The 25933-nt window shown below is 38.6% G+C and overlaps 1 protein-coding gene across 1 annotated transcript in view; it reads right to left on the bottom strand.

Moving 5' to 3' along the window:
* Pi3K68D (phosphatidylinositol-4-phosphate 3-kinase catalytic subunit Pi3K68D) overlaps positions 1 to 25933 on the bottom strand; it is a 432551-nt gene that overhangs the window by 317357 nt on the left and 89261 nt on the right. The window contains exons 9-10 of the mRNA XM_067142437.2: positions 24825 to 25042; positions 9432 to 9675 (exon numbers count right to left, since the gene is read on the bottom strand). Of these exons, the coding sequence (XP_066998538.2) occupies positions 9432 to 9675; positions 24825 to 25042 (462 nt within the window). The remainder of the gene's footprint in view (positions 1 to 9431; positions 9676 to 24824; positions 25043 to 25933) is intronic.

Consider the following 25933-nt stretch of genomic DNA (forward strand, 5'->3'; position numbering starts at 1 on the left):
TTTTTCTACCATCAGTTTGGTACAAAGCTTGATACATTTTGAGATGATCTTTTCTCTTCGAGCTTTTGTCTAAATAATAATAAATATCAATTAGCATCTCATCAATTTTGACAGGAAGGGAGTCTGCACCCTTCATGGCAGCCAAATTAATCAAATGACATGGGCATCCCATAATAATAATAATAATAATAATAATGTTTTTGCGCTGCTCTCTTAGTTTAGCAGCAACACCGTTTTTTCTTCCCATCATAACAGGAGCATTATCTGCACTAAAAACTATACAGTTTGCCATCGGAACGTCATATCTTTTCAGAACATCCAGGAGCAAATTAGCAATATTAATACCAGTAGAATTGCCTTCCAAATTTTCCATGGATAGCATACGATTTTCATTTTCAATTCTTTGTTGAAAAACGAGACGACGATAGGATAGAGCCTACTATCTATCATTGCTACTATCAGTTGAAATCACAAACGGTTCAGTCTTTAAAGTTTGAATCACCTTACTATCTGCATCACGGGCCATTTCATTAATTATGGCAAATGTTTTTGTTATAGCACATGCATATTTCTTCGCAATGTCTGAATCTGGGAATATCTTTCTGAACAATAGCCCTGCGTGATCAGAACAAGACAATGCAAAGTTATGTTGGACAATGAACGCCATGAACAAACATTCTGCTCGAGTGACTGGATCATCTTCCTTCCCACCTACAAAAAAATTACTTAATTTTTTGTTCCTCTCGAGACAGCTAGCACTATCTTTGTGTTTCTGTGTGACAATGTGAGCTACAATATCTGTTTTCCCTCCATGCGAGATATTAATATCACACCCACACACAGAACAAAATGCATAGTAGTTTCCTTTATTAGACTGTAAAATGAATGGAAATTCAGTTTTATAGGTATCCCTAAACACTTGGAGATAACGTTTGTTATGTTTTGTAGTCATCATGTGAAGAGAAAATACCACAAACTGTCACCGACACAACTCTCTGAAATACATTGAAGTCATTAAAGTTATGAACTCTGATCAACACAAAAGCACTGAAATACGCGAAACTATCACATACAAAACAGATCAATGTGTCTAGTAGATTATTAACATATGACTTTGACAGGGTGAAAGCACAGAACTGCAAGAAAAAACACGTGGTCTAAAACTCCAACCAAACTACGCACAGAAACTAGCGCGCGAACCACACAATAACAAACTCACTCTTTCGTCCCGATCAACGGAGTCCCTAGCGGTCGCTAGTGCACATGATCTTCTCTGACTCGTAGGACAATTGCCGTCCCGAATTCCCACCTAAACAGCACACACGCTGCTGCAGAGAGCAGGAAATACGATACACAAAGACGACGGATGAAGCATTCTTTAGCATTGAACCACCCAGTCACACGGCACTGAAGCCATGAAGCGACAGGATGATGGTGGATGTAACTTATTTTGTTTATACCAGGTCATGCCGAGGTCCTTTGAGGACAACCGGTGGTGTACGTTGTGTGGGTCATTGCTCCTCATTTTCCTTCTTGGTCATCTAATTTGAGGTGTTTTTCATTGCCTTTTTATTTTGATTGGATGTGCTGTTGTGGAATGAATAATTTTAGTGATCCTGTGTAGTTGGTTGGTTATTTGATTCCGGATGATTTCCCCTCCTGAGTCTCTTCTATCCCTATTTCCGTCCTGTTAGTTAGTTCCATGGTGCTTATTATGGTCTAGTGAAGTATTAGGTTTTTTGATCTGTACATTATTTGTTGCTTGTTGCTTGGCTGATCTGTTGTCGATGACAGACTATTCGCAAATCTACCATCTTGAAATTGGAGAGGTCTCCAACTGGTCTAGTCAATCTTTCCCCTGCTTAGAACATGTTTACCTTTAAGCCGTGGATTTTGCCATATTTTTCCCCTTAAAAACCTGGTCATCTGAGCATTACTGATTAATTGGTGTAACTGTTTCTCGTCCCTATTCTTGTTCAATTAGGTTATGTATGGTGTGTATAAGGAATGTTAGGTCAGATTAAGTTGGAAATTTATTAAATAACTCTAGTAGTGTATTTGAGTAATTTTGAAATTTAGTAAGCTCACTGAGTTGAAGGTCTGCCTCTGTTCCATTCTACATATTTGAATTAGTTCTAGTTGCCTAGGTTCTGTTTATGTTACGTGCTCGTTGGGGTATATTCTGTGGTATACTTTGGTCCTGGCTCAATCGAGTGTAAAAAAAAGATTATGTTTGGATTAGTTTTTAGATTTATGTGATCCGGTAGATTTTAACTCACTTTCCCCCCTCCACCCCACTGCCTCCTTTTTTTCTCCTTCACACTCTGATAGTTTTCCCTTCTCTTCAATGTGATTTTGACTGTTTACCATGTCCAAGAAACAAGATGGTGCATTTCCTTAAAATCCAAACAAACCCGAAGACTTATGGGGAATGTTTGAAACATAGTAATTTTATTTCTAGGGTATAAACCATGTGTTGCGTGGCCCTACCACTGTTGGTTTTGAAATTCATTTCGAACACTATCACACATCTCCCCGCCCGCTTGCCATGTGATTGTGATTTTTGTTTTAACAGGAAGTACAACAAGGTAATCATCCTCTCTGAACAAATTAGTGGAAAAGAAATTTAAAATAAAAACAAAATTATTTATTCAACAATGGAATTTGGAAACAGAGTACAAAATAAAACAAAAATTTACTGAATTAGGCGGAAAAATTACTAACGAATCAAAAGGGAACGTGCGTTCCCTGAGTAACAGTATACTTGTAATTTATATACCCTTGATTAATCCACTGTCGCACATAAAGCGGATGACAAGATCAGCAGTAGTCGAGTCATCGGCTAATATGCGTCCGAGTGTTTCCTGCAGGCCGCGGCTCTGTCTTAGGCCAGAGAGATCAGCGCACTCTGTGAGGATGTGGGCCATAGTGAAGTCGGCACCACAAGAACACACTGGGGGGGGGGTCTTCCTTCTTTAGGAGATAAGAGTGCGTGGATCATAAATGACCTATCCTCAGCACACAATACTATGGCCTCTCTCTGTGAAGGTCAAAAATAGGACCGCCACACGGTAGTTGTCTTCTTAATTGCTCTCAGCTTGTTGGGAGTTGGGATAGCTAGCCACCCCGATTCCCCGGACGCCAAGATGGTTTGACGTAGCTGAGAAATATCTCTAGCAGGTACATTGACAGGTCTTGGAGGTAAAAGTAATATGGATATTCTTCACAATTCTAACTTAGTCAAGAAATCAAACCCATTTACAAAGTCAGGTGTTTACAGGTTCCGGTGCAACGACTGTAACAGTTCGTATATTGGGCAAACTGGTAGGAATTTTAAGATTAGGTATGCAGAACATCTTAATACAATTAGGTATAATAGGTTTTCTGCAGTAGGTCAGCACATTCATGACTATAAACACAAGTTTAATGGAATAGATCAGGACTTAATAATATTGGACACGTTGAGCAAAGGCCCCTTGCTAGATACCACGGAAGTCTGCTACATATATTTAGACCAATATTTCAACCCGAATTCGAACTTGAATGACATTTCCGAAAAGGCCAGAATCTTATTTGATATCCTTAAATCAGTTTTCAATAATGTTAAACTTCCCAAAAACAGTTTGTTCTTTCAGATTATACGTAACATGTTGTTGCATTACCCTTCCTTACCACACCAGCCTGACTCCGCCCTATCCATTACCCCTGTTCACCTCCCCCTTGACCCACCCCTTCCCCTCCTTTAACCTTGCTCCTTGCTTCTAGCAAGCCCAGCACTCAGTTCCTCTCCAGACTCCGTATTCACAACAGGCCGCTCGAGGTGAGTCCGCTACTAAAGCTTTTAATTTCTTACTCCCTTTTCTATTGTCTTATTCTATTCTAAAAGCTTTTCCTTTTCACGCTTCAGGTCCCACAGTGGATTGAGAACCTGGTTTTATAACGACTTTAATATCCATGTCTGTATCAAGAACCACTGGCTTAATTACACCATGGCTTAGTGTTTCATCTTATGATAACTGATGCTATAAATCACTACTCAGTTTACATATTTTATCATATTGTCAACATTCTACAGAGGAACAACATTTTATGTCAGTTTTTAGAAGACAACATTCAAAACTATTTCCGTGGTTAACAACGCCACACTTAAGACTCAAAACTTTTAAAAGTGATCAAGACTAATTCAAATATTTGTTAATACTTTTCACCTTTGTTTTACAACTTGACCAACAAGTTTTTAACTTGTAAATATTTTAGGAATGATTTTTTCTTTAAGCACCATCACATTTTGTATTTTATCTAACCATTGTTACATCATTATTACGGGTCCATAGTTTGTACTTGTAACGTGTATATCTTTGGTCATTTGTCCTATTTTGGCTGATCATGGTGTCCAAGACATCGATCCCGATACCAAATAAATAATGTTGTGATTTTAAATTAGCAACATACTTTGTATTGAAAAAGGTAGATCAATTGCACTCTTCTTTATTGTATGTTCATCCGCAAGTTCATTGCCCGCAATCCCAATGTGGCTTGGAAACCACGCAAAAGTGATTCTGATGCCAGTGTCACTTAACCTGGCTAGAAGGTAAAGAATCTGCTGCACTAATGGGTGTTGCGAGAAACAGGCTTCTGCTGCTGCTTGTTGTTTAAAGGGGCCTAACATCGAAGTCATCGGCCGCTAACGGTACGAAATGAAATAAAAAGTTCAAATTCATCCACTGGCCAAAATAAAATAACAAATGTCATGAAGAATGAATGGATGGACATGAACCCAACAAAAAACAACAAACAAAAAACACAAACAAACAAACAAAAAATGGTGGATCAGACTAAAAAAAATCGTAAATAATAGTATTACTGACCAAGGGACCACTTGTAAAGCACAATGATGCTTGATGTCTAAAGGGGTGCAAAATCCATGTCTAAGGCCCCACAAAATGGTACATCTCGCGAGTAAAGTAGAACCATGGTATTTGTCACGGTGTTCCACACAAGATGGTACTACTCACAAATATTGTACTTCGTACAGGGAACGCAGACCTAAGGTGTTTCTTACACTATGGCGCCACCCACAGCCAATGCAAACCGATGAGGCTCCTCACCTAGGTGTACTAATCACGGGTGCCAGCATTCCCGTGGTGTTCCTCACATAGTGGGCACCAATCACAGGCAACGCCGACCGATGGTGTCGCTCATATAACGGTACAACTCACAGGCTACGCCCAGACCCGCGGTGTTGCTCACATGGGTACGACGCACGGGTACTGGAAACCCCCAGGCCAGCCTCTTTACTGGTACTAATCACAAACTTATTTCGTACCTAATTTAGTGGTACTACTCGCAAGAACAGGCAACCCATGGTGTTCCCCGCATGATGGTACAAATCAAAAGTAGTTTCATGGTTCCCTTGGTCGCCCCTTTTTAGTCGCCTCTCACGACAGGCAGGGGATACCATGAGTGAATTATTCGTCTGCCTCCCCCACCCACAGGGGGTGTGTGTTTGGTCCGCGAGAGGTATTTTATTTCCCTCAAGTCCGCCTGCAAGCCGGTTAGGACCCCCCTATCCACCACCTGGGACGCCACCACGTGGGAGTATCACCTCTCCCCCTGCTACACCTGCGTAGCAGGTACATGGAGAAACAGGCTTCTAAAGACTGCAGAGAGCTTAATGAGTCAGTACACATAAGACAGTGGCTTCTTTCGTCACCCAGTGAAAACTGCAGAACCTCTAAGATGGTGTAAAGCTCCACAGTATACATGCTAGATACACTAGGATGCGAGATCTTCATGCTCGTATCACTGGTGACGAAAGAACAACCAACATTATCTCTGATTTTAGAACCATCCATGAAGATATGTTTTGCGGCCGGATATTGGTGAACGAAGTCCTAGAAATACCTCCGATAAACGAAGGAACTCCTGTTCACCTTGGGTCCATGGAGTAGATCTGGACGTATATCCAGTCGCGGAACTAACCGAAGTACCTTGCTAAAAGTTTGTTGAAGACAACCAGTGATATCAATATTCAAATCACGACACAAACTATCAATAAAATCAGTTTCATGGTCCGTATTGCACTTCAATAGATTCACAATTAAGTATTTATTATTTTCCACCTAGTCGATACAATGATTGCTTAAGGCAATTTAATGGTTACATACATGTTTCGTATTTTATCAACATCTTCAGCCACATAACACTGTTTAGATGAAAAATATATAAAACTGACAAAGTAATGCTTAAGAGGAAGTGTCCTTAAAATTAACATAAGATTGTTCAATCTTAATTGTGAACAAACTATCAATTCGAAACCCAACTGGCCGTGTGGCATTCGGCCGGTTTTGGTACCTCTGGTGGTATTGGGTACTAAATATACATTGATAGCCTGGATGTAGTGGCATTTCACGAATTTTGGCAGTGTATGTGAGGAGTAACGCTGCCTCCTTTTCTGTAAAGGTGGAACTCCCGCTTAAGCAAGTAGGCTGGGAATGGGGCGAGTAGGGAAAGCTCCCGTTGCCAGCCTAACTCCACTATGGTGAATACTGTCTAAAAGGCTCAGCGTAGAATTTGATGCTGAGCCATAAGCCGCTCTTCCACAGTCAATTCGGGAGAGGATTGTTGCCGTGTAAAATCGTAGCAGCACCGCACGGTCAGCCCCCCACGAAGTGCCGCTAAGAAACTTAAGCATGTTAAGTCTCGTCATGCAGGCATCCTCCAACTGACGGATGTGGAACTGCCACATTAGTCTCTTAACAAAATGGAGACCCAGGAATCTGCAGGTGTTTACCACTGGTAAGTCCGGCCCCACGGTGTAGAGGGCAATGCGTCCGCCTGGCACCCGACGGCTCCGGGTTCGATTCCCGGCTGGGTCAGGGGTTTTTAATTGTAAATGATTAATATCCCTAGCCTGGGGACTGGGTGTTTGTGTTGTCCTTAACGTTCCTTTCCTCATATTCAACACACTACACTTCCTGAAAAGTAGCAGGCATATAAACACATGTATATATGAAGGGAAATTACAAGATTTTGTATATGTCCATAATTCATAAATGATAGTGATAATAATAATGGGAATGACAGAATATTCCAAAGAAGGATTTAGAACATTCAATGTTGCGTAGAACCTCGTAAGCCAAAAGCTTTGTGTCTTAATATTGTGAAACATTGTGTAAGTTAAATGCGCACTTCTTCTGAGTTGGAAATGTAAGGAGTCACATGTAAGAGACATAGAAAGAGCTTCCAAATTGTTCGAGAACATCACATGTAAGTGCCGTGTGACTGGGTGGTTCCATGCTAAAGAACCAATCAGAGAACAGTGATACTGTGATGCGTGCGAGTGGCCAGTGGTGGTGGTGTTACTCAGTGAATTATTCTAGAAGGAATGGAATAGGAAATATAAGCTCAGAACTTGTAAACAACAGGGCTTTTTTGACTGTGAATTCTCGGAGGCTTTTTGACTCTCAGACCTTGAAAATAGCTTTTGACTGTCAGCTAGTGTCGGCTGGAGGCCCTATTGTTCAGAGAACTGTTAGAGTGCTGGTAGACTTTGTGTAGAGCCGCAAGTACGCAGTAAAGTAATAGCAAGTCAGAGGGATATTAGGCTCTGAAAGCAAGTGTGATTTGCCAGTGAGCGATCACAAGGGTTTACCACACCGATTGTCAAAGTAGGTGCTGGAATATAGTAATAGTCATAAACTAGTAAATACTTATATTTGGGAGAATAACGCCTCGCCGCGAAGAGCTACGGGTTCCAGGGATATCTACGCAGAAGAACGAAGAGACGAAGAAAGAAGGCTTCTGTAGTTAAGTATCCAACCGGTGAACATATTATTATTATTATTATTATTATTATTATTATTATTATTATTATTATTATTATTATTATTATTATTATTATTATTATTATTATTATTATTATTATTATTATTATTATTATTATTATTATTATTATTATTATTATTATTATTATTATTATTATTATTATTATTATTATTATTATTATTATTATTATTATTATTATTATTATTATTATTATTATTATTATTATTATTATTATTATTATTATTATTATTATTATTATTATTATTATTATTATTATTATTATTATTATTATTATTATTATTATTATTATTATTATTATTATTATTATTATTATTATTATTATTATTATTATTATTATTATTATTATTATTATTATTATTATTATTATTATTATTATTATTATTATTATTATTATTATTATTATTATTATTATTATTATTATTATTATTATTATTATTATTATTATTATTATTATTATTATTATTATTATTATTATTATTATTATTATTATTATTATTATTATTATTATTATTATTATTATTATTATTATTATTATTATTATTATTATTATTATTATTATTATTATTATTATTATTATTATTATTATTATTATTATTATTATTATTATTATTATTATTATTATTATTATTATTATTATTATTATTATTATTATTATTATTATTATTATTATTATTATTATTATTATTATTATTATTATTATTATTATTATTATTATTATTATTATTATTATTATTATTATTATTATTATTATTATTATTATTATTATTATTATCATCATCATCTGCATTTAAAGACTTACAGACATTCAGAAGGATCTGAAGTTGAGAAGGGATTGAGAGTAAATGGTGTCAGAGATATTGTATTAAAATTGTACATGTAACTTGTATATATCTGTGTGTGAATATTCTTGGGTTTTTAGAATATAATTGATGTTCAAACTTTGCCGATCTGACTATACGCTCCCAGAATTCGAACCCAAGTCCTCAGTCTGTTGATATCCCTTAGGGTCACGACAAACGAAGATATAGATTCACAATTAAGTATTTATTTATTTTATTTTTATTTATTTATTTATTTATTTTCCACCTTACGCAATCATTGTATCGACTAGGTGGAAAATAAATAAATACTTAATTGTGAATCTATTGAAGTGCGATACGGACCATGAAACTGATTTTATGTAAAATGAAGATATAAGCGTATAAGTATAAAAATCGTGTAAGTGAATGACATAAATGAAGTAACTCGCCGTAATACATTTAGGATTTTGTCGGGACCGCTGAAAAAATACGTGTAAGGGTAGAAAACGTATAAGTGTGAAACATAAAAAAGAAATATTACTGTATTTATCAGTTTTATTTGCAATTTATCTTGCTCTTTCACTCTGACAGGAAAATTGTAAGCGAGAAGTCTGACAAGTATTTAAGCAGTGACATACTAGATGGCTGTCTCTGTGAGGGTAAGTCAGTATTATCATTTCACAAGTTGTCACGGATACATTTTAAGGAGTTCAGGTTGCAGACTAGATACTAGTAACAATACTTAAATGGCAAAAGTAATCAGTTTACTTAAGTTTTACTTACTATTGGGAAGTTCAGCACGTGAGTTTAGCTGAAAATCCACTCGGAAGGCATGGCAGTACGTCTCCACAAGTCCCTGTACAGCATCACGAATACTTTCACAGTGGGCAGTCACCGTCTCGTGCAGAGAGTCAACTTCCTGGCGTCGGGTACTATGTGGACGCAAGGTAACCATGGAATAATCACCATCTTCGTCCAGAATTTCAGGATGCATCACCGAAAGACCCGAAGATTCCTCTGCATCTGTCTGTGGAAGTATGTTTAAACTATCAGAACAGGAGGAACATGGCGGTTATATACCAAGTGGAAAGCAAAGTAAGGACACCGTACGAACTCAGTATAGAATAGTCCCTTATTAGTGTAACCATTGCTACAGCGGTTACACTAAAACACTAAACACAGTAAAGGGAGGAAAGTAAGTGCAATTACACAGTACCAAAAACCACTACACACTTAGTGAAACATCGGCTGAAACTATGCGGAGCTCTGCCGATAACAACATTAGTAAATATCAGTAGGGCCAACTACATGACAATAAACCAGGAAGGTGGGAAGGAACTGGGAACTTCCCAAGGGCATGGAGATGGCTTAGGTTGCAGTTTCGGAAATAATCAACCGTGATCCTTAATTTTCAAAAATATTATTTACCAAAGGACTTTACAAATGAACTCCGAACAAAATCTGCCATGCCGAAGGTACCGACACATAACGATAGCAAAATACAACCTGCATGTTCTGCTGAGACACACCAATTATTAATACACATTCTTTGACAATAGCTTCCTATAAGTTCAAAGATTCAAACAAACTATACATCTAGTTACAAATCCAGTTGTACAATGCAATTTAGTAGGTAAGAAGAAATGTAATACGCTATTACAATTTACAGTGAAGTTAAACGTACTTTTCAAAAATTCTGGCGTACATCAAGTGACACGGAACTACCAGAGGCAAAACCCCAAGGTAAATATATTAAACTACAATTTACATATTTAACGAAACAAGGAACGGGGAATGTCTCGAAAACAAACAAGCAAGCCCAGCTGAAAAGCTAAGGCATCATAAATAATTAAGTGGCGAATCTAGGTGAGGTTAGGGCAAACTCCTATATGAAAATCAAGCGAACATTACAGGAAATTTAAGCTGGAACAGAAATCACGAGTGCTTACCCCTAAATGGCCCATCCTGGTAGCGAGACGACATCAAAACTTCGGACAACCAGACAGACGGCTCACAGACCACAGACCGACCACGAATGCTGCCTCGTTCTCTTTAAAAGGGGAACTCTGGCCTTGGAGTAGTCAATCAGAAAGCAGGGGCCCACCTATCGCCACCCAGATTCAATCACAACTCCTACTTCAGTCGCGAACTTTAAATAATTTTCTCGAATATGCATAATCGCGAATCTTCCATTTCCAGAACAGTCAGAAAATACTTTCTAGAATACATAACCAACAAAAGGCAACACACCCTGTTCAAACACACCCTGTTCAAAAATTCATGTAACAACTTTCTGGATACTTCCAGTAAATATAGAACCGAAATCTACTATTTACAAATACCATTTGTTACCAAAATTTTACACTGTACAGGTTAGGTCATTACATGGAATACAAATAAAACATATCACCACACTTCAGATCATACAGTACGTACTACGGAAGGTTTACAAATAAAGTCTTCAATAAACACTTTCCACATCCAATACATTCTACACCTGTGACAATTAGGGAAGAAATGCAGAATGGCGAGTTACACTGAGCAGAACCTTGGCGACACTCAGTTTGGTTTTCACAGAGATTTGTCTACGCGTGATGTCATAGTTACACCACGCTGTATGGGAGAAAGATTGTTGGGCTGCAGAAGGAATTTGTATGTATGCTTCACTGATCACGGGAAAGCATTTGATAAAGCTGTTTTCACTTCGTGTTGAGACAGGCTGCCAACATCGCATGATTCAATTTATATAAACATCAAAACGCAGTTATCAGTTTTGGGAATGAACTAACAGCCCCTGTACAGATATTGAAAGGAGTAAGACAAGGCTGTCTGCTCTCACCATTCCTGTTTAAGATCTTTACTAAAGAAATCATCAATGAATCTATAACTAAAACCAATCTTGGGGAGACTAATGTAGACCGTCAAATTTGCCCATGATCAAGCTATAGTTGCAGGTAGTCCAACAACTTTATCTAAAATGTTGCTAAAGCTGAATTCAAAAGCTAAGGAATTTAGTATGAAAATTATTGAAAATGAAAACCTACAACCTGTTTTCCAGTCAGTGACCGGGTCAGAGATGTATTGAATGAATCATATATAGGCTGTTATTACGATGGGGTCGCCACTCCCAAAGTGATATATTAATGAATGATAGATGCTACGAAATGAGAATGGAGAGTGTTGCTGGAATGAAAGACGACAGGGAAAACCGGAGTACCCGGAGAAAAACCTGTCCCACCTCTGCTTTGTCCAGCAGAAATCTCACATGGAATGACCGGGATTTGAACCACGGTATCCAGCGGTGAGAGGCCGACACGCTGCCGTCTGAGCCACGGAGGCTATGAAAAATATTATTAAAACAAAATTCATGATGTTTGGTAGGAACCCACATCCATTGCACGTGATGATCAGCAGTGAGCCCGTACAATAAGTAGCACAGTTGAAATACATTGGCTAGATCATGACAGAAAACTTCATTGTCACAATGAAATAAAAACACAAATAGCAACAGCATAGTAAGCCTTCAGAGATAAACAGTCCCTTCTATGTCAGAATACAATGTCCCTCATCTTACGTAAAAAATAATGAAATCGTATGTTTGGTCTGTTGCGCTGGACGTTAAAGCGCTTGAGATGTAGTGTTACTGTCGGCTGCAATGGGTAAGTTGGTGGAGAAGAAGACCAACACTGAGGTCCAAGAAAAGAGACAGCTGTTGAGTCAGAATAGGAAGAAACAACTTTCTTGGATGGGACATAGGATTCAACACAGAAATGTGTTGTTGGACAGTTTGGAAGGTAAAATAGCAGGAAAGTGCCCTCGTGGAAGACCAAGAAAGACATTCATGATGATATTTCTTGTAAACTCAGGATGCAGGAACTATGCAGATGCAAAGCGTACTGCACAGGATCGACCGGATTGGAGAAGACTCGTCGCAGGGGCAAATCAGTCATTACACTGAACTACTCTAAGAAGAAGATTAGAGAAGAGATTTTAAGGTGGCAAGTATGGTCAGATAGAGGAGTGGGAGATGGAAAGTCCTGAAAATAGATACAAAAATGTTCAAAAAGTGTCGATGAAATCACTTTATTGAAGTTTGAACCGGTTACATGAACTTTCTTTATCACTTTTACTGGGTTCTAATAATTAATAAACTTGTTATATCGGATCACACACAATATTTCAATATTTTTGACAGTAAGCTGGAACTCTGAGCTCAGTATATAGAGAAACTCTGTTCGACATCTACCGAAACCAATGGAGCATATCTTGTCAGCACTTGTAAAGGGCAGTCTAAGTTGCATTGTTCTTAACATTTAAATTAAAACTGACTTTAGTAAATCCATCACGATCATTCCTAACACTCATCAATTTCTTCCACTGTTCCTGTTCTCCATACCTCCTCCTTCCCAACTCTGAATCACATGACGAAAATACTTGTAGCCATGTACAGCAAAAGTTCCAATTTTAGTTCTTTGTTGTGGAGTAATTGTTCTGCCTGCTTGATGGCTGCTGTGTCCATTGAGTCTAGAGCACATATGAAGCCCAGCCACTTCTTGGTACAAAACTTGATGACTGAAAGCTCTGTGCCTGTGGCTATTCTAAAATATTGTGTTTCGTTAACAATAATTGCTAAATGATGACAAGTTGTTATTAATGCCAAGTCAGGCATAAATGAAAATGATAGCAGTATGTTAGAGAATGAATGTTTCATATAGGAAATTAATTTTGAATCTTGCAGAATACGAATGTGGCGGCCAAATGTATTGCAAAGTGTTTAGGCATACACAAATGTGTTTCACAAAAAATGACAAATTCTCAATTACATATGTCTCAAAACTAGTCCTTAAAGGGATAATTTGTGGCTTACCTTAATATTTTGATGATGATGATGCCTGTTGTTTAAAGGGGCCTAACATCGAGGTCATCAGCCCCTAATGGTACGAAATGAAATGACAAACAAAAAGTTCAAAATCATCCACTGACCAAAATAAAAAATGTCATGAAGAATGAATGGAAGGACATGAACCCCCACCCCCCAAAAAACAAAAAGCAGTGGATCCGACTCAAAAAAAAAGATAATAAATAATAGTATTACTGACCACAGGACTACTTATAAAGCACAATCCTGAATCGAAGATGCTTAATGTCTAGAGGCATACAAAATCCAGGTCAAAGGCCCCTCAGAATGGTACTTATTGCTAGTAAAGTAGAACGATGGTATTTGTCATGTTGGGGTACTAATCAAAAGTAGCGAAGACTCGCGGTGATCCATACATGATGGTACTACAAGTACTGTATGTCGTACAGGTAACGCAGACCTATGGTGTTTCTCACACAATGGCGCCACTCATAGCCAACACAAACCGATGAGGTTCCTCACCTAGGTGTACTAACCACAGGGACTCGTACTATTCCGTGGTGTTCCTCACATAGTGGGTACTAATCACAGGCAACGTCCAGACCCGCGGTGTTGCTCACACGGGTACTATGCATGGGTACTGGAAACCCACAGACCAGCCTCATTGCTGCTACTAACCACAAACCTATTTCGTACCTAATATAGTGGTCCTACTCGCAAGTAAAGGCGACCCATGGTGTTCCCCGCGTGATGGTACAAATCAAAAGTAGTTTCATGGTTCTAAGACAAACATTCCTAGGTCGCCCCTTTTAGCCGCCTCTCACGACAGGCAAGGGATGCCGTGGGTGTATTTTTCATCTGCGTCCCCCACCCACAGGGGGTAGAGAGCGAGAAAAAAAAGAAGAAAGAAGGGATCCGTCACTTTGAAAAATGAAGTAACGTAGGAAGAAAGGCAAGGGTCACAAAGGGCGTGAAAATGCAAGACTCCCTAGGCCTTGAATGCTCTAATACCGTCGAGGGCGGAAAAGAACAAGAGTTGACCAAGGGAGGTCGGACAGGATAGACGAAAGTGAGGAGCCTGGCACAAGTAAGTGGAAGCAATGCCAAGACTCAGCTAAGGGCCCCGAGGTCGCCAATCCACACTCAAGTTGAGAGCCCCTTGGACCCCTGTTAGTCGCCTCTTACGACAGGCAGGGGATACCGCGGGTGTATTCTACATGTGTGTCCCCCACCCGCAGAGAGTAGTGTGTTTGGTCCACGAGAAGTATTTTATTTCCCTCAAGTCCGCCACCAAGCCAGTTAGGACCCCCCTATCCGCCACCTAGGACGTGCCATGTGGGAGTATCACCTCTCCCCCTGCTACGCCAGAGTAGTAGGTTCGTGGCCTTAAATATTTTACCACCATGTTTATGTCCATAACAGACACTTCCTCCCTCAAATTTTATGACAATTATCTTTAGTAAATTCACAGAGGCTTGCAGACTGAATGCTGAAAGGCATAACGGTTTTTAATGATAATGTATGTTATGTATTTACGTACGTATCTATGGCGAGACTTTTATGCGAGGAAAAATTTGCAACAAAATATTTAGACATATTTAAACCAGCACCAACTGGAATGTGAAATAATCAAACGCATTAATAGCGATATAGCAAACCAGTAGAGATTGCAGGGCTGAGTGGCTCGGACGGTTGGGGCGCTGGTCTTCTGACCCCATGCCATGGCAGCAAGAAAAGGAGCAACGACATGTTTGTTTGGCTCAGACAAGTGTAATTTGTTTTAATTTTGACAAATTTGGTACCAGCTGAAACTGATGTGTAAATAAGGGTTTAAGGAAGGCAGAATTTTTCAAGAACAGAGCAGACAGCATTTAAAGTTTTAGTATATAGTGACTAATTTAATAGGTTTCATTCATTTTATGATTTGAAAATTATTCTATTTTTAAAGTTTTTACTGAATGACACATAAATGAACAGTTTAGACACAAAGGGAGATATTTTAACGATTTCAAGATTTATGCATAATTTGTTTTGTTGACGACTGTACTGTACAAATGTGTTATCCAAGGATTTTTGTTTGATGTTTTGCACCGCTGAGGAAGAGAGCAGTTGAGTTCTCGAAACATGTACAGGAGGTAATGATAATAAAATATGAAATATTGACAAGGCGGAAAAGTGTTTCATAGAAATTCCAGCGGGGAATAGTATTTTCCAAAATTTTAAGGGAAAAATTTGAGGTACATTAATTACATGAATAAATACGGTATACAAAGTACCATCGTCAGCCAATACTCATATCCGAGTTTATGATTCTCACCTGCAGTTCCGAAATTGGTCTACTTGATGGAGGTGGTGCTGATGGCTTATTAGACCAATTCTTGCATAAAACATGTGGTCACACATTTCGTCTGATGGAAGGTAGGGGGCGTGGTAGTGTTTGACATACAGTGGAACCTCTATTCTCCATTTTTGGAAGAACCACGGAAAAAATACGTACCACACGGGAAAACGGAAAATCCGGGAACGAATGAATCATCAACAATTTGGCTAAACATCACAAAAAAAAAAAAAAAAGGAATATGTATACTTATAATCTTATAAACGCCCCTAAACTAAATCAAACCACAGCCCCAATGGCCCTTCCGCGTACCAAGCGACCACTGCTCGGTCTGAAGGCCTGCAGATTACGAGGTGACACATGGTCAGTGTGACGAATCCTCTCGGCCGTTATGCCTGGCTCTCTAGACCGAGGTCGCCATCTCACCATTACATAGCTCCTCAATTAAAGGTAATCGTAGAATGAACGAACCTGGAACCAGCCCTCATATCCAGGTAAAAATGCCTGACCTGGCCGGCAATCGAACCCGGGCCCTCTAGGCAGGCAAGTTCGACCGCGGGGCCGGCTTCAAACATTAATTACTGGTACGTGACTTAAAAATCTTGAAACTTTACATTCAGTTTTACCGGGGAAAGTTCCAGTTTCCTCTGAAAACTTCTTTCAGTTCAGCAACTTTGATCTGCCAAGCTCTCCGAAAAATCTAATACTGGTACCCGGAACGCCAAGCCAAATAACAATCGACCACAAGTTGCTTTTAATTCTCTAATCTAATGAAATAAAGCACATTGGATAAGAAAATAGCACCCAACATGATGACAAAATCCCATTTTTTAAAAACTTCCATTGTAATTTGGTCACCGGTATACTGTTCGTAGTCAGTTAATGGAAACCTTGTACCGGGTAATTTAGGCCTACATCGACTTTTAAAGGTTTATGTTGAACTCGAGAATATGGTTTCGAATGATGTAAGTATTGATTATATTCAATTCTGCCCGTCACTAATCCAGTGCACTAATCACAATCAAATCGGAAAGAGAAAAAAAAACATCAAAACTTCCGAAATTACGGTTATTTGTGACCTTGAGCTCAGCTGGAAAGCACGCTCGCTGTACAAGTCAGTGCGAGTGCAAAATTGTACAAAGTTTTTAAATGTAATGTGCGCAAATAAAACGACTGTGGTTTTTATAACATTTTAACACACAAACGTGAAATTCCCCGTCTTATCATAGGACCAAAACAGTAATAGGCAATCCCAAATCCTCCCATGGCTTTATGTATGTAAGGTGAAACATCTGTTCAGGTCTCAATAACATAATCGTATACCGTACGATAATATTAAAATACTAAATTTGTGTTAAGAGGGAGCAGTTTCGATTCCTGCCTGAAAGCTCAGTGACTATACAGTGCCCTGAGGGAAGTGCCGAAAACCTGTTCGGCGATACACTAAAAAAATAAATAAATAAATAAACATGTAACTCTGGACAATAATGTAGACGTTTTGCAAGTGTGAATATTTGATGAAACTCGTTCTGTCTTCAAGTAGAGCTGTCGAAATGTGCTCTGTCTCCTTCCAATTGTTGTGGACACTATGATTTTGATTCTCTGAAACAATACCACCTGAATGCGTCGATCGCTTTTCCGGTATAGTACTTCCTCAAATTACCGCAATGACGGGACGTTAACACCAAGATCCGTAAGTATGCCGTAGCCATTCTTTCGTGAGATACAGTTACTTGAAAAACGCGTGATCGAGGATTTAGCGTTGATGGGACTGACATTTCTGGACGGTTGATACGGGAAATCGTTTCTTCGAGGAACGGAAAATGCGGGATTTTTACAACATGATTTAATTAGGATACTTGTGGGACCACGTAATTTGAACGGATAATACGGGAAAACGTTTCCGGGAACGTATAATCGAGGTTCTACTGTAGTTTATTTCTTTGCCGAGTTTCCTCTTCTTGTCTTTGACGTTCCTGCTCAAACTGTACAACTGCAGCTGAGATGGTAGCATGCCAATGAGTACAATCCACTGCAAGAGTAAGCCAAGTATTTGGATTTATATCTACACCTCCTATGGTCTGTAGTTGATCTTTATATCACTTCAGAGAAGTACCACGAGTCCTATTGCCAGTGCTGATTTCACTGTACAGGATTTGCCGAGGGAGTCTACTGTCACTCAACGATGGACGTGTCCTACCCATGTAAGCCAATGACCAATGGATAATGGCTTCTATACTGCTTAGCTGTGCTCTCTCGAGAACTGCAACATTAGTTGATTGTTCATAATGGACCTAAGTTTTTGTTGGTGAAAGTGTTCCGGTTTCTTGATGACCTGGTGGTATAAGGTCCAGGTTTCACACCTGAAGAGTAATGTAGGGATAACAGTTTGGTACACCATTATTTTTGTGCTAATTCTTAGATCTCTGTTCTAGAATACGTGATGTGAAAGACGTCTATTCTGTTCTCCATGTCCTTCTCAGAGGTACAGCGCATTGAGACAATACTCCCTAGGTACAAGAAGCGATCTACCCTTTCTAAAGATGTGCAAGATATGGTGATAACAGATAATAATGTTATTTGCTTTATGTTCCATTAACTTCTTTTTTTTTTTTTTTTTTTTTTTTTTTTTTACTGTTTTTGGAGATGCCGAGGTGCCAGAATTTAGTCCTGCAGGAGTTCTTTTACATGCCAGTAAATCTACTGACATTAGGCTGACATATATGACCACCTTCAAATACCACCGGACTGAGCCAGGATCGAACCTGCCAAGTTGGGGTAAGAAGGCCAGCACCTCAACTGTCTGAGCCACTCAGCCCGGCAGTGATATCAGAATCTGGGATGGTGGTTCCAGGAGCAGACTAAGCAAGTCTTTGGTCTTCTGAATGTTGAGTCAGGTCAAAACGTCTGTATACTCTGTTGAAGCAGAGGACAGACTATTGTAGCTCTTTGTGTGTGTGGGCTAGAGAAGTGTTGTCAACTGCATATTGCAATTCTGTACGGCGGGTGGAACAGGTTAATATTTTACAGCGAAGTCTGGCCTGGATGAAAAGCCCCTCTTCATACTGATATTTAATTTCCACACCTGTGTTGTTTGCAAGTGTTATCTCATAAAGCATGGCTGCCAGGTACATGGCAAAAAGTGTAGGTGTAAATACATATCCTTGCTTAGCCCTTTTATGACTGGAATGTTTTTTAAGATGATATTCTGATACAGTACCTCACCAACCATACCATCATGGACAGTTTAGATAAGGCCAACAAAATACTGAGGACATCCAAAGCACCTCAAAATCATCCACACAGCATCTTAAGGAAACATATCAAAGGCCTTTTCAAGGTCATAAGAATAAAGGTGTCATTTGTTCTCTGCACTTCTCCTGCATTTGTCTTGCACAAAAGATTATGTCAATTGTACCATGGAGGCATGAAACCCACACGGAGATTCAGGTAGTATCCTCTCAGAAACAACCTGACGTCCATTCAATAAGAGTCTAGCAAATATTTTTCCTGCTATGGAGAGCAGGGATAGACCCGGTAGTTGCCACAGATTCTGCGATCGCCTTTCTTGAAGACTAACTATGAAGGATGACACAGTTGTATCGTGTTCATATGCCTTCTCCTTTAACATTTTCGTTGTGGCCTATTTGCCATAGAAATCTGTGACACATTTGGTTTATTTCCCAACTTGTCTTCTTCCAATTATTTCTCTACGCAACTGAGTGTCATGTTTTTGAAATTTGATAGCCTACTCAGCTGGAGTGACTAATTCTTATGTTTTAAAAACCTTCAATGTTCTATTTCACCTTCTAGGCACTACAGAGAGCATATTCTGATTCTGGGTTGTTCTGCTCTCGGCGGCAAGTGGTGTAACTTTATTTGTGACCTCGCTGGCGCTCTCGGGCCAATGAGAGCTCAGCCTGATTGTAGGCACGCCTTCGTCTTGCTTGGCTGTAGCAACCATATTATCTGTTCGACTACCATGAGTGAAAGACACGTTCTTGGTTGGTGTTCTGTCCTGGATAGGAACGTCTTCATCCTTGGAAGTGTTTTAAATATTTCTTCTTTTTAACTTCGCCCTTAGTTACTTCTGCAGATTGAGTATACTCTATGACGGTTCTTTCTTGTGAGTATGAGCATCGCGTTACATCATGGAAGTCACATCTGATACTGCAAGTCTCTAATATTCATTCTCTTCATCTTGGAATTTTCTCACCATAAAACTTGGCCTTTGTGGAAAACCATAGTATTCATCGTAATCTCTCGTGTGCTGTGCCTACTAGGAATTTGTTCTTTCGGTTTGGACCTTTAAAAATCACGAATCTTCGATCTGCGTTGTGTTGTCGGGTTCTAAATTTGTATTTTACGATCAGGTTACTACCACGATATGATTGTTATTCTTAATTTCAGAAGAGTTACCTTATGATGATATTGTATGCCTAAAGGAAATCTGTGAATGGGTTGTTAAAACAACCATGTGAGTTTCTACAATGTTTTAATCATTTGGGTTTATTATTTTCTATCTACCTTCGATTATCTTCATTTGATTCTATTTTCCTTGGGTGTTTTTGCCTATTTTATTCACCTTGTTTGTGTTGGTAAACTATGTTTGCTCCTCGCCATGTTAGTGTGTTTACATTGCTATGGCAATGTTGTTGGTGGTAGTTACTATTGTTGAGTTGCTGATTCATGGGTTTGACGTTATGGAGTTATATTGATTCTGTGTAGAATACTAAAAGAAACCTGTACCTGATATCAAAATGCTTATACTATCAGAAAGAAGAACATACATGCTTCAGAAAATACTGTAGTATTATTTTTAATTCAAGAAATTTTCATAAAACAGGTGAACAAAGTAAGGAAACCATCCTCTTTAGTAGAACTTGAGGAATAAACTATTTATTTATTTATTTATCTTAATGATTTTGGCAGATTTTCTGCTTCATTTGTATTACCTTTCTTACTCTGTGTGAGTGGTTTAATAGCCTAATAGCCTTCTTAGGGTCTTGATAAGATATTGTGGAAACTCACAAGGCGAAACTTCACCCCAACAAAAGGATAATCTGTTTCAAAGGAAATGAGAAACTTAAAAATCTGTAAAATACCTTTGATTAACTTTGGAAAAGGGGTACTAATGAGAAGCAATGTGTGCTCAATCTGCCATTATTTTGATTTGATTTTCTTCTTATTTGAGCAAGTGAGCTGGCTGCATTTTAATTTTCATAATAAATTAAATACGTCAAATAGTTTATTTCTGAAGTTACCTTACTTTGTTCACCTGTTTTATGAAAATTTCTTGAATTAAAAATAATTATATTTTCTGAAGCATGTGTGTTCTTCTTTCTGATAGTATAAGCATTTTGATACCAGGTACAGGTTTCTTTTAGTATCCGCGGGTTTTGTCGTGACATCTCTCCACCAGTTCTGGTAAGTTCTTGTTTGTTTGTTAGTTTGTTTGGGTGGTGTATTATGGTGTATGTTTGTGCTTTCACTTTGTTGTTAATGAACTAGTGCATTTGTGTAACAGCTGGTTCAAAGTTTGACTGCCGTTGATGTAGTAGTGGTTTGGAGTGCGTTGATGGGTCAAGATGTTTTTTATAACACAGGAACATACTCAGTTTCCCAAATTAAGAGAATCAGATAGAAAGGCCTGGTATATATCTGTGAATATAACGTAGTAGGTTCCTGACATGAATGAACAAACTTTAATATTTGTAAGAAATCATGATTGGTCAGGAGAGAACAGAACAATTCACAACATTCAAATATCAAGGAACATCGATAAGAAAGGAGAATGTATGTAGCCAAGAAATGAAAGCTTGAACTTGTAAGAGATAAGGAAACATTTGATGCTGATATATGGAAATTTAGACATAGATTGGAGGAAAAGGCTCACGAAGTGTAGCTCTATACAGTACTGAGACCTAGGTATTAAGGAATGAAGATAAATGGAGACTGAAATTTGTTTTGGTTGTGGGTGTGGCAGAGTATGGAAGAGATCAGTTGAACTAAAGAAGGAACAAATGAGGATGAGCTAAAAAAAAAGTGAAAGAAAAATCCTATGGATGGGTAAGATGAAGAAAAACTGGTTGGGTCACTGGTTGAGAAGAGACTGCTTGCTTATTAGTGAATATGAGAGAAAGAGAGAGAGAGAGGAAGCAAAAGATATAAGATGGCAGACAATATAAAAATGAAAGGAAGCCACATGCTGATGAGATCAGAAAGGACAGAGATATATGTAGACAGCCAATACTGTATGAAGACCTGCCCAAGGGCAAAAGGCTCCGGTAACGAAGTAGGGGACTGAAAATAATAATATTGCATTGAAAATAACTCACATGTATTCAGCACTCTATTTTGAATATTTTCTGGACCCAAAATGTAGGATTTTTAGTGATTTTTTGGTAATATTGGTAATAATTACTCATAACGAAGTAGGAGGATGTATTTATCATAGCTATCTTTCTTTGCAAAAGTGTTATGGGATAGACTGTTCACTTTGATTTTAGAGCAAAGCATGGAACTTACAGTAGTTGAGGAAAGCTTGATATAAGACAATATATTTTCATAGGTTATGGTATGCTGTTGAGAAGAGCAATGATTAGGGGACAAGCAAAGGGGGTCTGGGGGTGTAAGCCCCCAGGTTAGAGCTGCGAAGTGGCCTTAGGCCTCTAGATTCCACTGCAAACAAATTTGGTCTGGACTGGTTAGGATAGGGCCTGGACTAGACAATTGGTCTGGACTGGTTAGGATAGGCGCTGTACAAGAGCATTGGGTCTGGATAGACCAGCCATATGGGGACAAGTGAAGGGGGTCTGGGGGCGTAAGCCCCCAGGCTAGAGCCGTGAAGCGGCCTTAGGCTTCTTGATTTCACTGCGAACACCATTGGTCTGGACTGGTTAGGGTAGGGGCTGGACTAGACCATTGGTCTGGATTGGTTAGGGTAGGGGCTGGACAAGAGCATTGGTCTGGATGGACCTGTCATATGGGGACTTCCATGCTTTTCTCATCTACTGTAACTTCCATGCTTTGCTCTTAAGTCGAAGTTGTGACGTACCCACTTGGCCCACAGATTAATGACGAATTTATAACGTGGCGGGTCACTTTAATATTAAAATAAATAAATGATATGTCATGGTTTCTCCAGAAACAGTATCCCAAGGGCGCCAGTCTTCAAGCTTATGGCTTGAAAACAAAAGTAGATAATTAATAATAATAATAATAAATAAAAAATACGTAATGAGACTCAAAAAACTCCCAGGGGTGAGGTGAACGGAACACAAATCATTAAGTACACTAACTTGGAATTTAAGGATCATTAATAATCATTTCATAAAATACAAATTAAAACAGCTATTTATTAAGATGAAAAACGTGACGTAACGGCGTATTAACGAAATCTGAACTTACGGAAGCAAAAGAAAAAGTGAATGAAATTAACTTTAAGAAAATGAACTGTTGCGCGAAGACTTGCAGTAACTTATGCCATAAGCTCACCAAATGTAGACTCTGTTGTCTTGAAGCTGAAGATGGGTGGATCTCTCGTACAGGCTGCCTCATCTGTTGTTGGATTCCAGTCCTACATCCACATTTCCTGTCTTTAACACTTCCTATTGTACTCCTTACATAAAGTCGTAATGAGTCCTAATTTTAAGTGCAAAACCACCATGGGTTATGTTCATGGAGAGAATACATTCATATTCTTCCGTATTACGGAACAGTAGCGTAGCTAAATTCATAATAAAAGCTCTCCTCCCCTATACCAGTCAGAACCAGTCTCCCGTTGACTACCTCTCGTCATTGAGATAACAAGTCCCAATGAGAGTAACTTTTGAGTAGAATATACTCAGATGCGAAGTGAACTAAGTTAAAATCTTCTCCGATGTGTAGACGTAGAATCGTAGTAAGAGTATCTTCCAAACGTGAGAATCAGAATCAGAATGTCCGAATCTCTGAATCTCCGAATCAGAGTCTGAATGAGAGTCTGAATGTGAGTGTCCTCTTCAGCCCTTGTCGGTGGTATATATTGGTTCAAAAGTCTCCTTCCATCAGCCATATCACATGGTCCAGTAAGATTCGAGGTCTCATCCCTTCTCCCTTGTATAGCTGTGCATCTATCACGTTGCTTCATTACGTTCATTCACATAGGCTGAACTTTCCCGCTGAAATAAAGCGTCTCGAAGCTGAGTTTGAAAAGTGGGTGTTAATAATGTATCAACTGTCTTTTCATGAGGTGGAGAGGGTAATATCTCTTGTAACCTCGATGACGTACTTTTCCTGGAACTGGGCTGAAATTAGCCTGCTGACTCTGGTCACCTCACAACGGCTATTGGAAAATTTACTGCAAGTTATAAATATGCGTGATGTTGAAATACTTTACCCAATAATTTGTTCGTTCAGAATACGTTATAGCCGCGATACAAAGAAATGAAATGATGATTGAAATGGATGATAAAAGCCCTATATATATATACATATTTAAAATGACCTATCAGTGATTAAATATATACATATTATCAATTAAATATATAGTTCAATAATTAAAAACATTCAGTGATGTCCCAAACATCACAAAGTGACCAGTCTATCCCATAACACCTCTGGAAACAAAGATGGCTATGATAAATACATCCTCCAACTTCATTATGAGTAATTATTACCAATACTACCCATAAAATCACTAAAAATCCTATATTTCAGGACCTGAAAATATTCAAAATGGAGTGCTGAATACATGTCGGTAATTTTCAATGCGTTGTTATTATTTCCAGTCCCCTACATCTTTACCATCACCGGGCAAAATACCATACATACAAATATTTTTGTTTTTTGACCTTGACATCGTTTGAGTCATACCACTCATTTAAGCGAACCTATATTGTCTGTACTCTTCCAGACTACCTTTCTATTGAATTAAAGCAGGGACAATACCAGACATAACTTAAATTTTAACATAACAAATAAAATACAAGCTACTTACACTGTGTGGTGCAGGTATAAACTGTAAACAGGACGACCTGAAAGCCTCCACAGCCTCGGAAATTTCCTGTGTCTCGATGTTCCCCATTAGAGCACAGATGGCTTTCACTGCTTGTACTACTCCCTTGGACTGGAGTGAAGGCATGAAGGTGGGATTATTCTTGCCAATCATCTGTGCTGCAGCATTCTGCACACGTTCCATCTCACGTTCCAGCGTTTCTAATAAAGTGACATGAACATTAAGATGGATATACAAATAGAAATACAGAAAAACCTCGATGCACTGTTTTTCAAGGGGAAGGGGTAAAATTACTACGGATGCAGGAAAGCGATAAATGCGGGTGACATATAAAATAGAGGAAAAAAGCAAATTAATAAAATATGGGTATCTTTTTTTTCGTCATGTAAATATAGTAAATAATAATAATAATAATAATAATAATAATAATAATAATAATAATAATAATAATAATAATAATAATAATAGCGTGTGGCCTCCAAAGCCAAGTGCAGATCTTTCAAGTTGTCACGTGACAGGCGATCTACGTGCTTATGAAAATGCGGCTCTACCTAAGATGAATCCTAATGCGTAAATTGGTGCACACACACACAGCCCCCGAAATGTCGGAATTAACCAACGAAAGTTAAAGTCCCCAACCCGATCGTGACCCCTCGAACTGAAGGCCAACACATGCTAACCATTCAACCATGGAGCGGGACATGCTCATACTATACATAATGGTAACAAAATACTGCAATCATGATATACGCGATGAAATTAAAAAGTGTGATTTTTACGCCATTTCGTTTCACTTTTCCTTACATCTCGTAACTGGAAAACCTTCAACATCATTTATTGAAAATTAATGATACACGTGGATATTATGGCGATTACCTGTATTCTCGTTAAGATTTCGGAGACCCTTCGCGAACGATAGGTTAGAGATCCCACATGACACGGCTCGGACGATGTTGCAGAGGTTAGAAATTCAACATGGCGCGCCTTGGACGATGTTACTGAAGCGGGCAAAGCGACTGTGCCAACTTAAGAATTAGTTTCAAGACCAGGCTAGTGAAAAGATTATTGGTCTGGCTTGTTTAGGTCCGGCT

Source organism: Anabrus simplex, chromosome 3 (assembly GCF_040414725.1).
Source record: "Anabrus simplex isolate iqAnaSimp1 chromosome 3, ASM4041472v1, whole genome shotgun sequence".
NCBI lineage: Eukaryota > Metazoa > Arthropoda > Insecta > Orthoptera > Tettigoniidae > Anabrus > Anabrus simplex.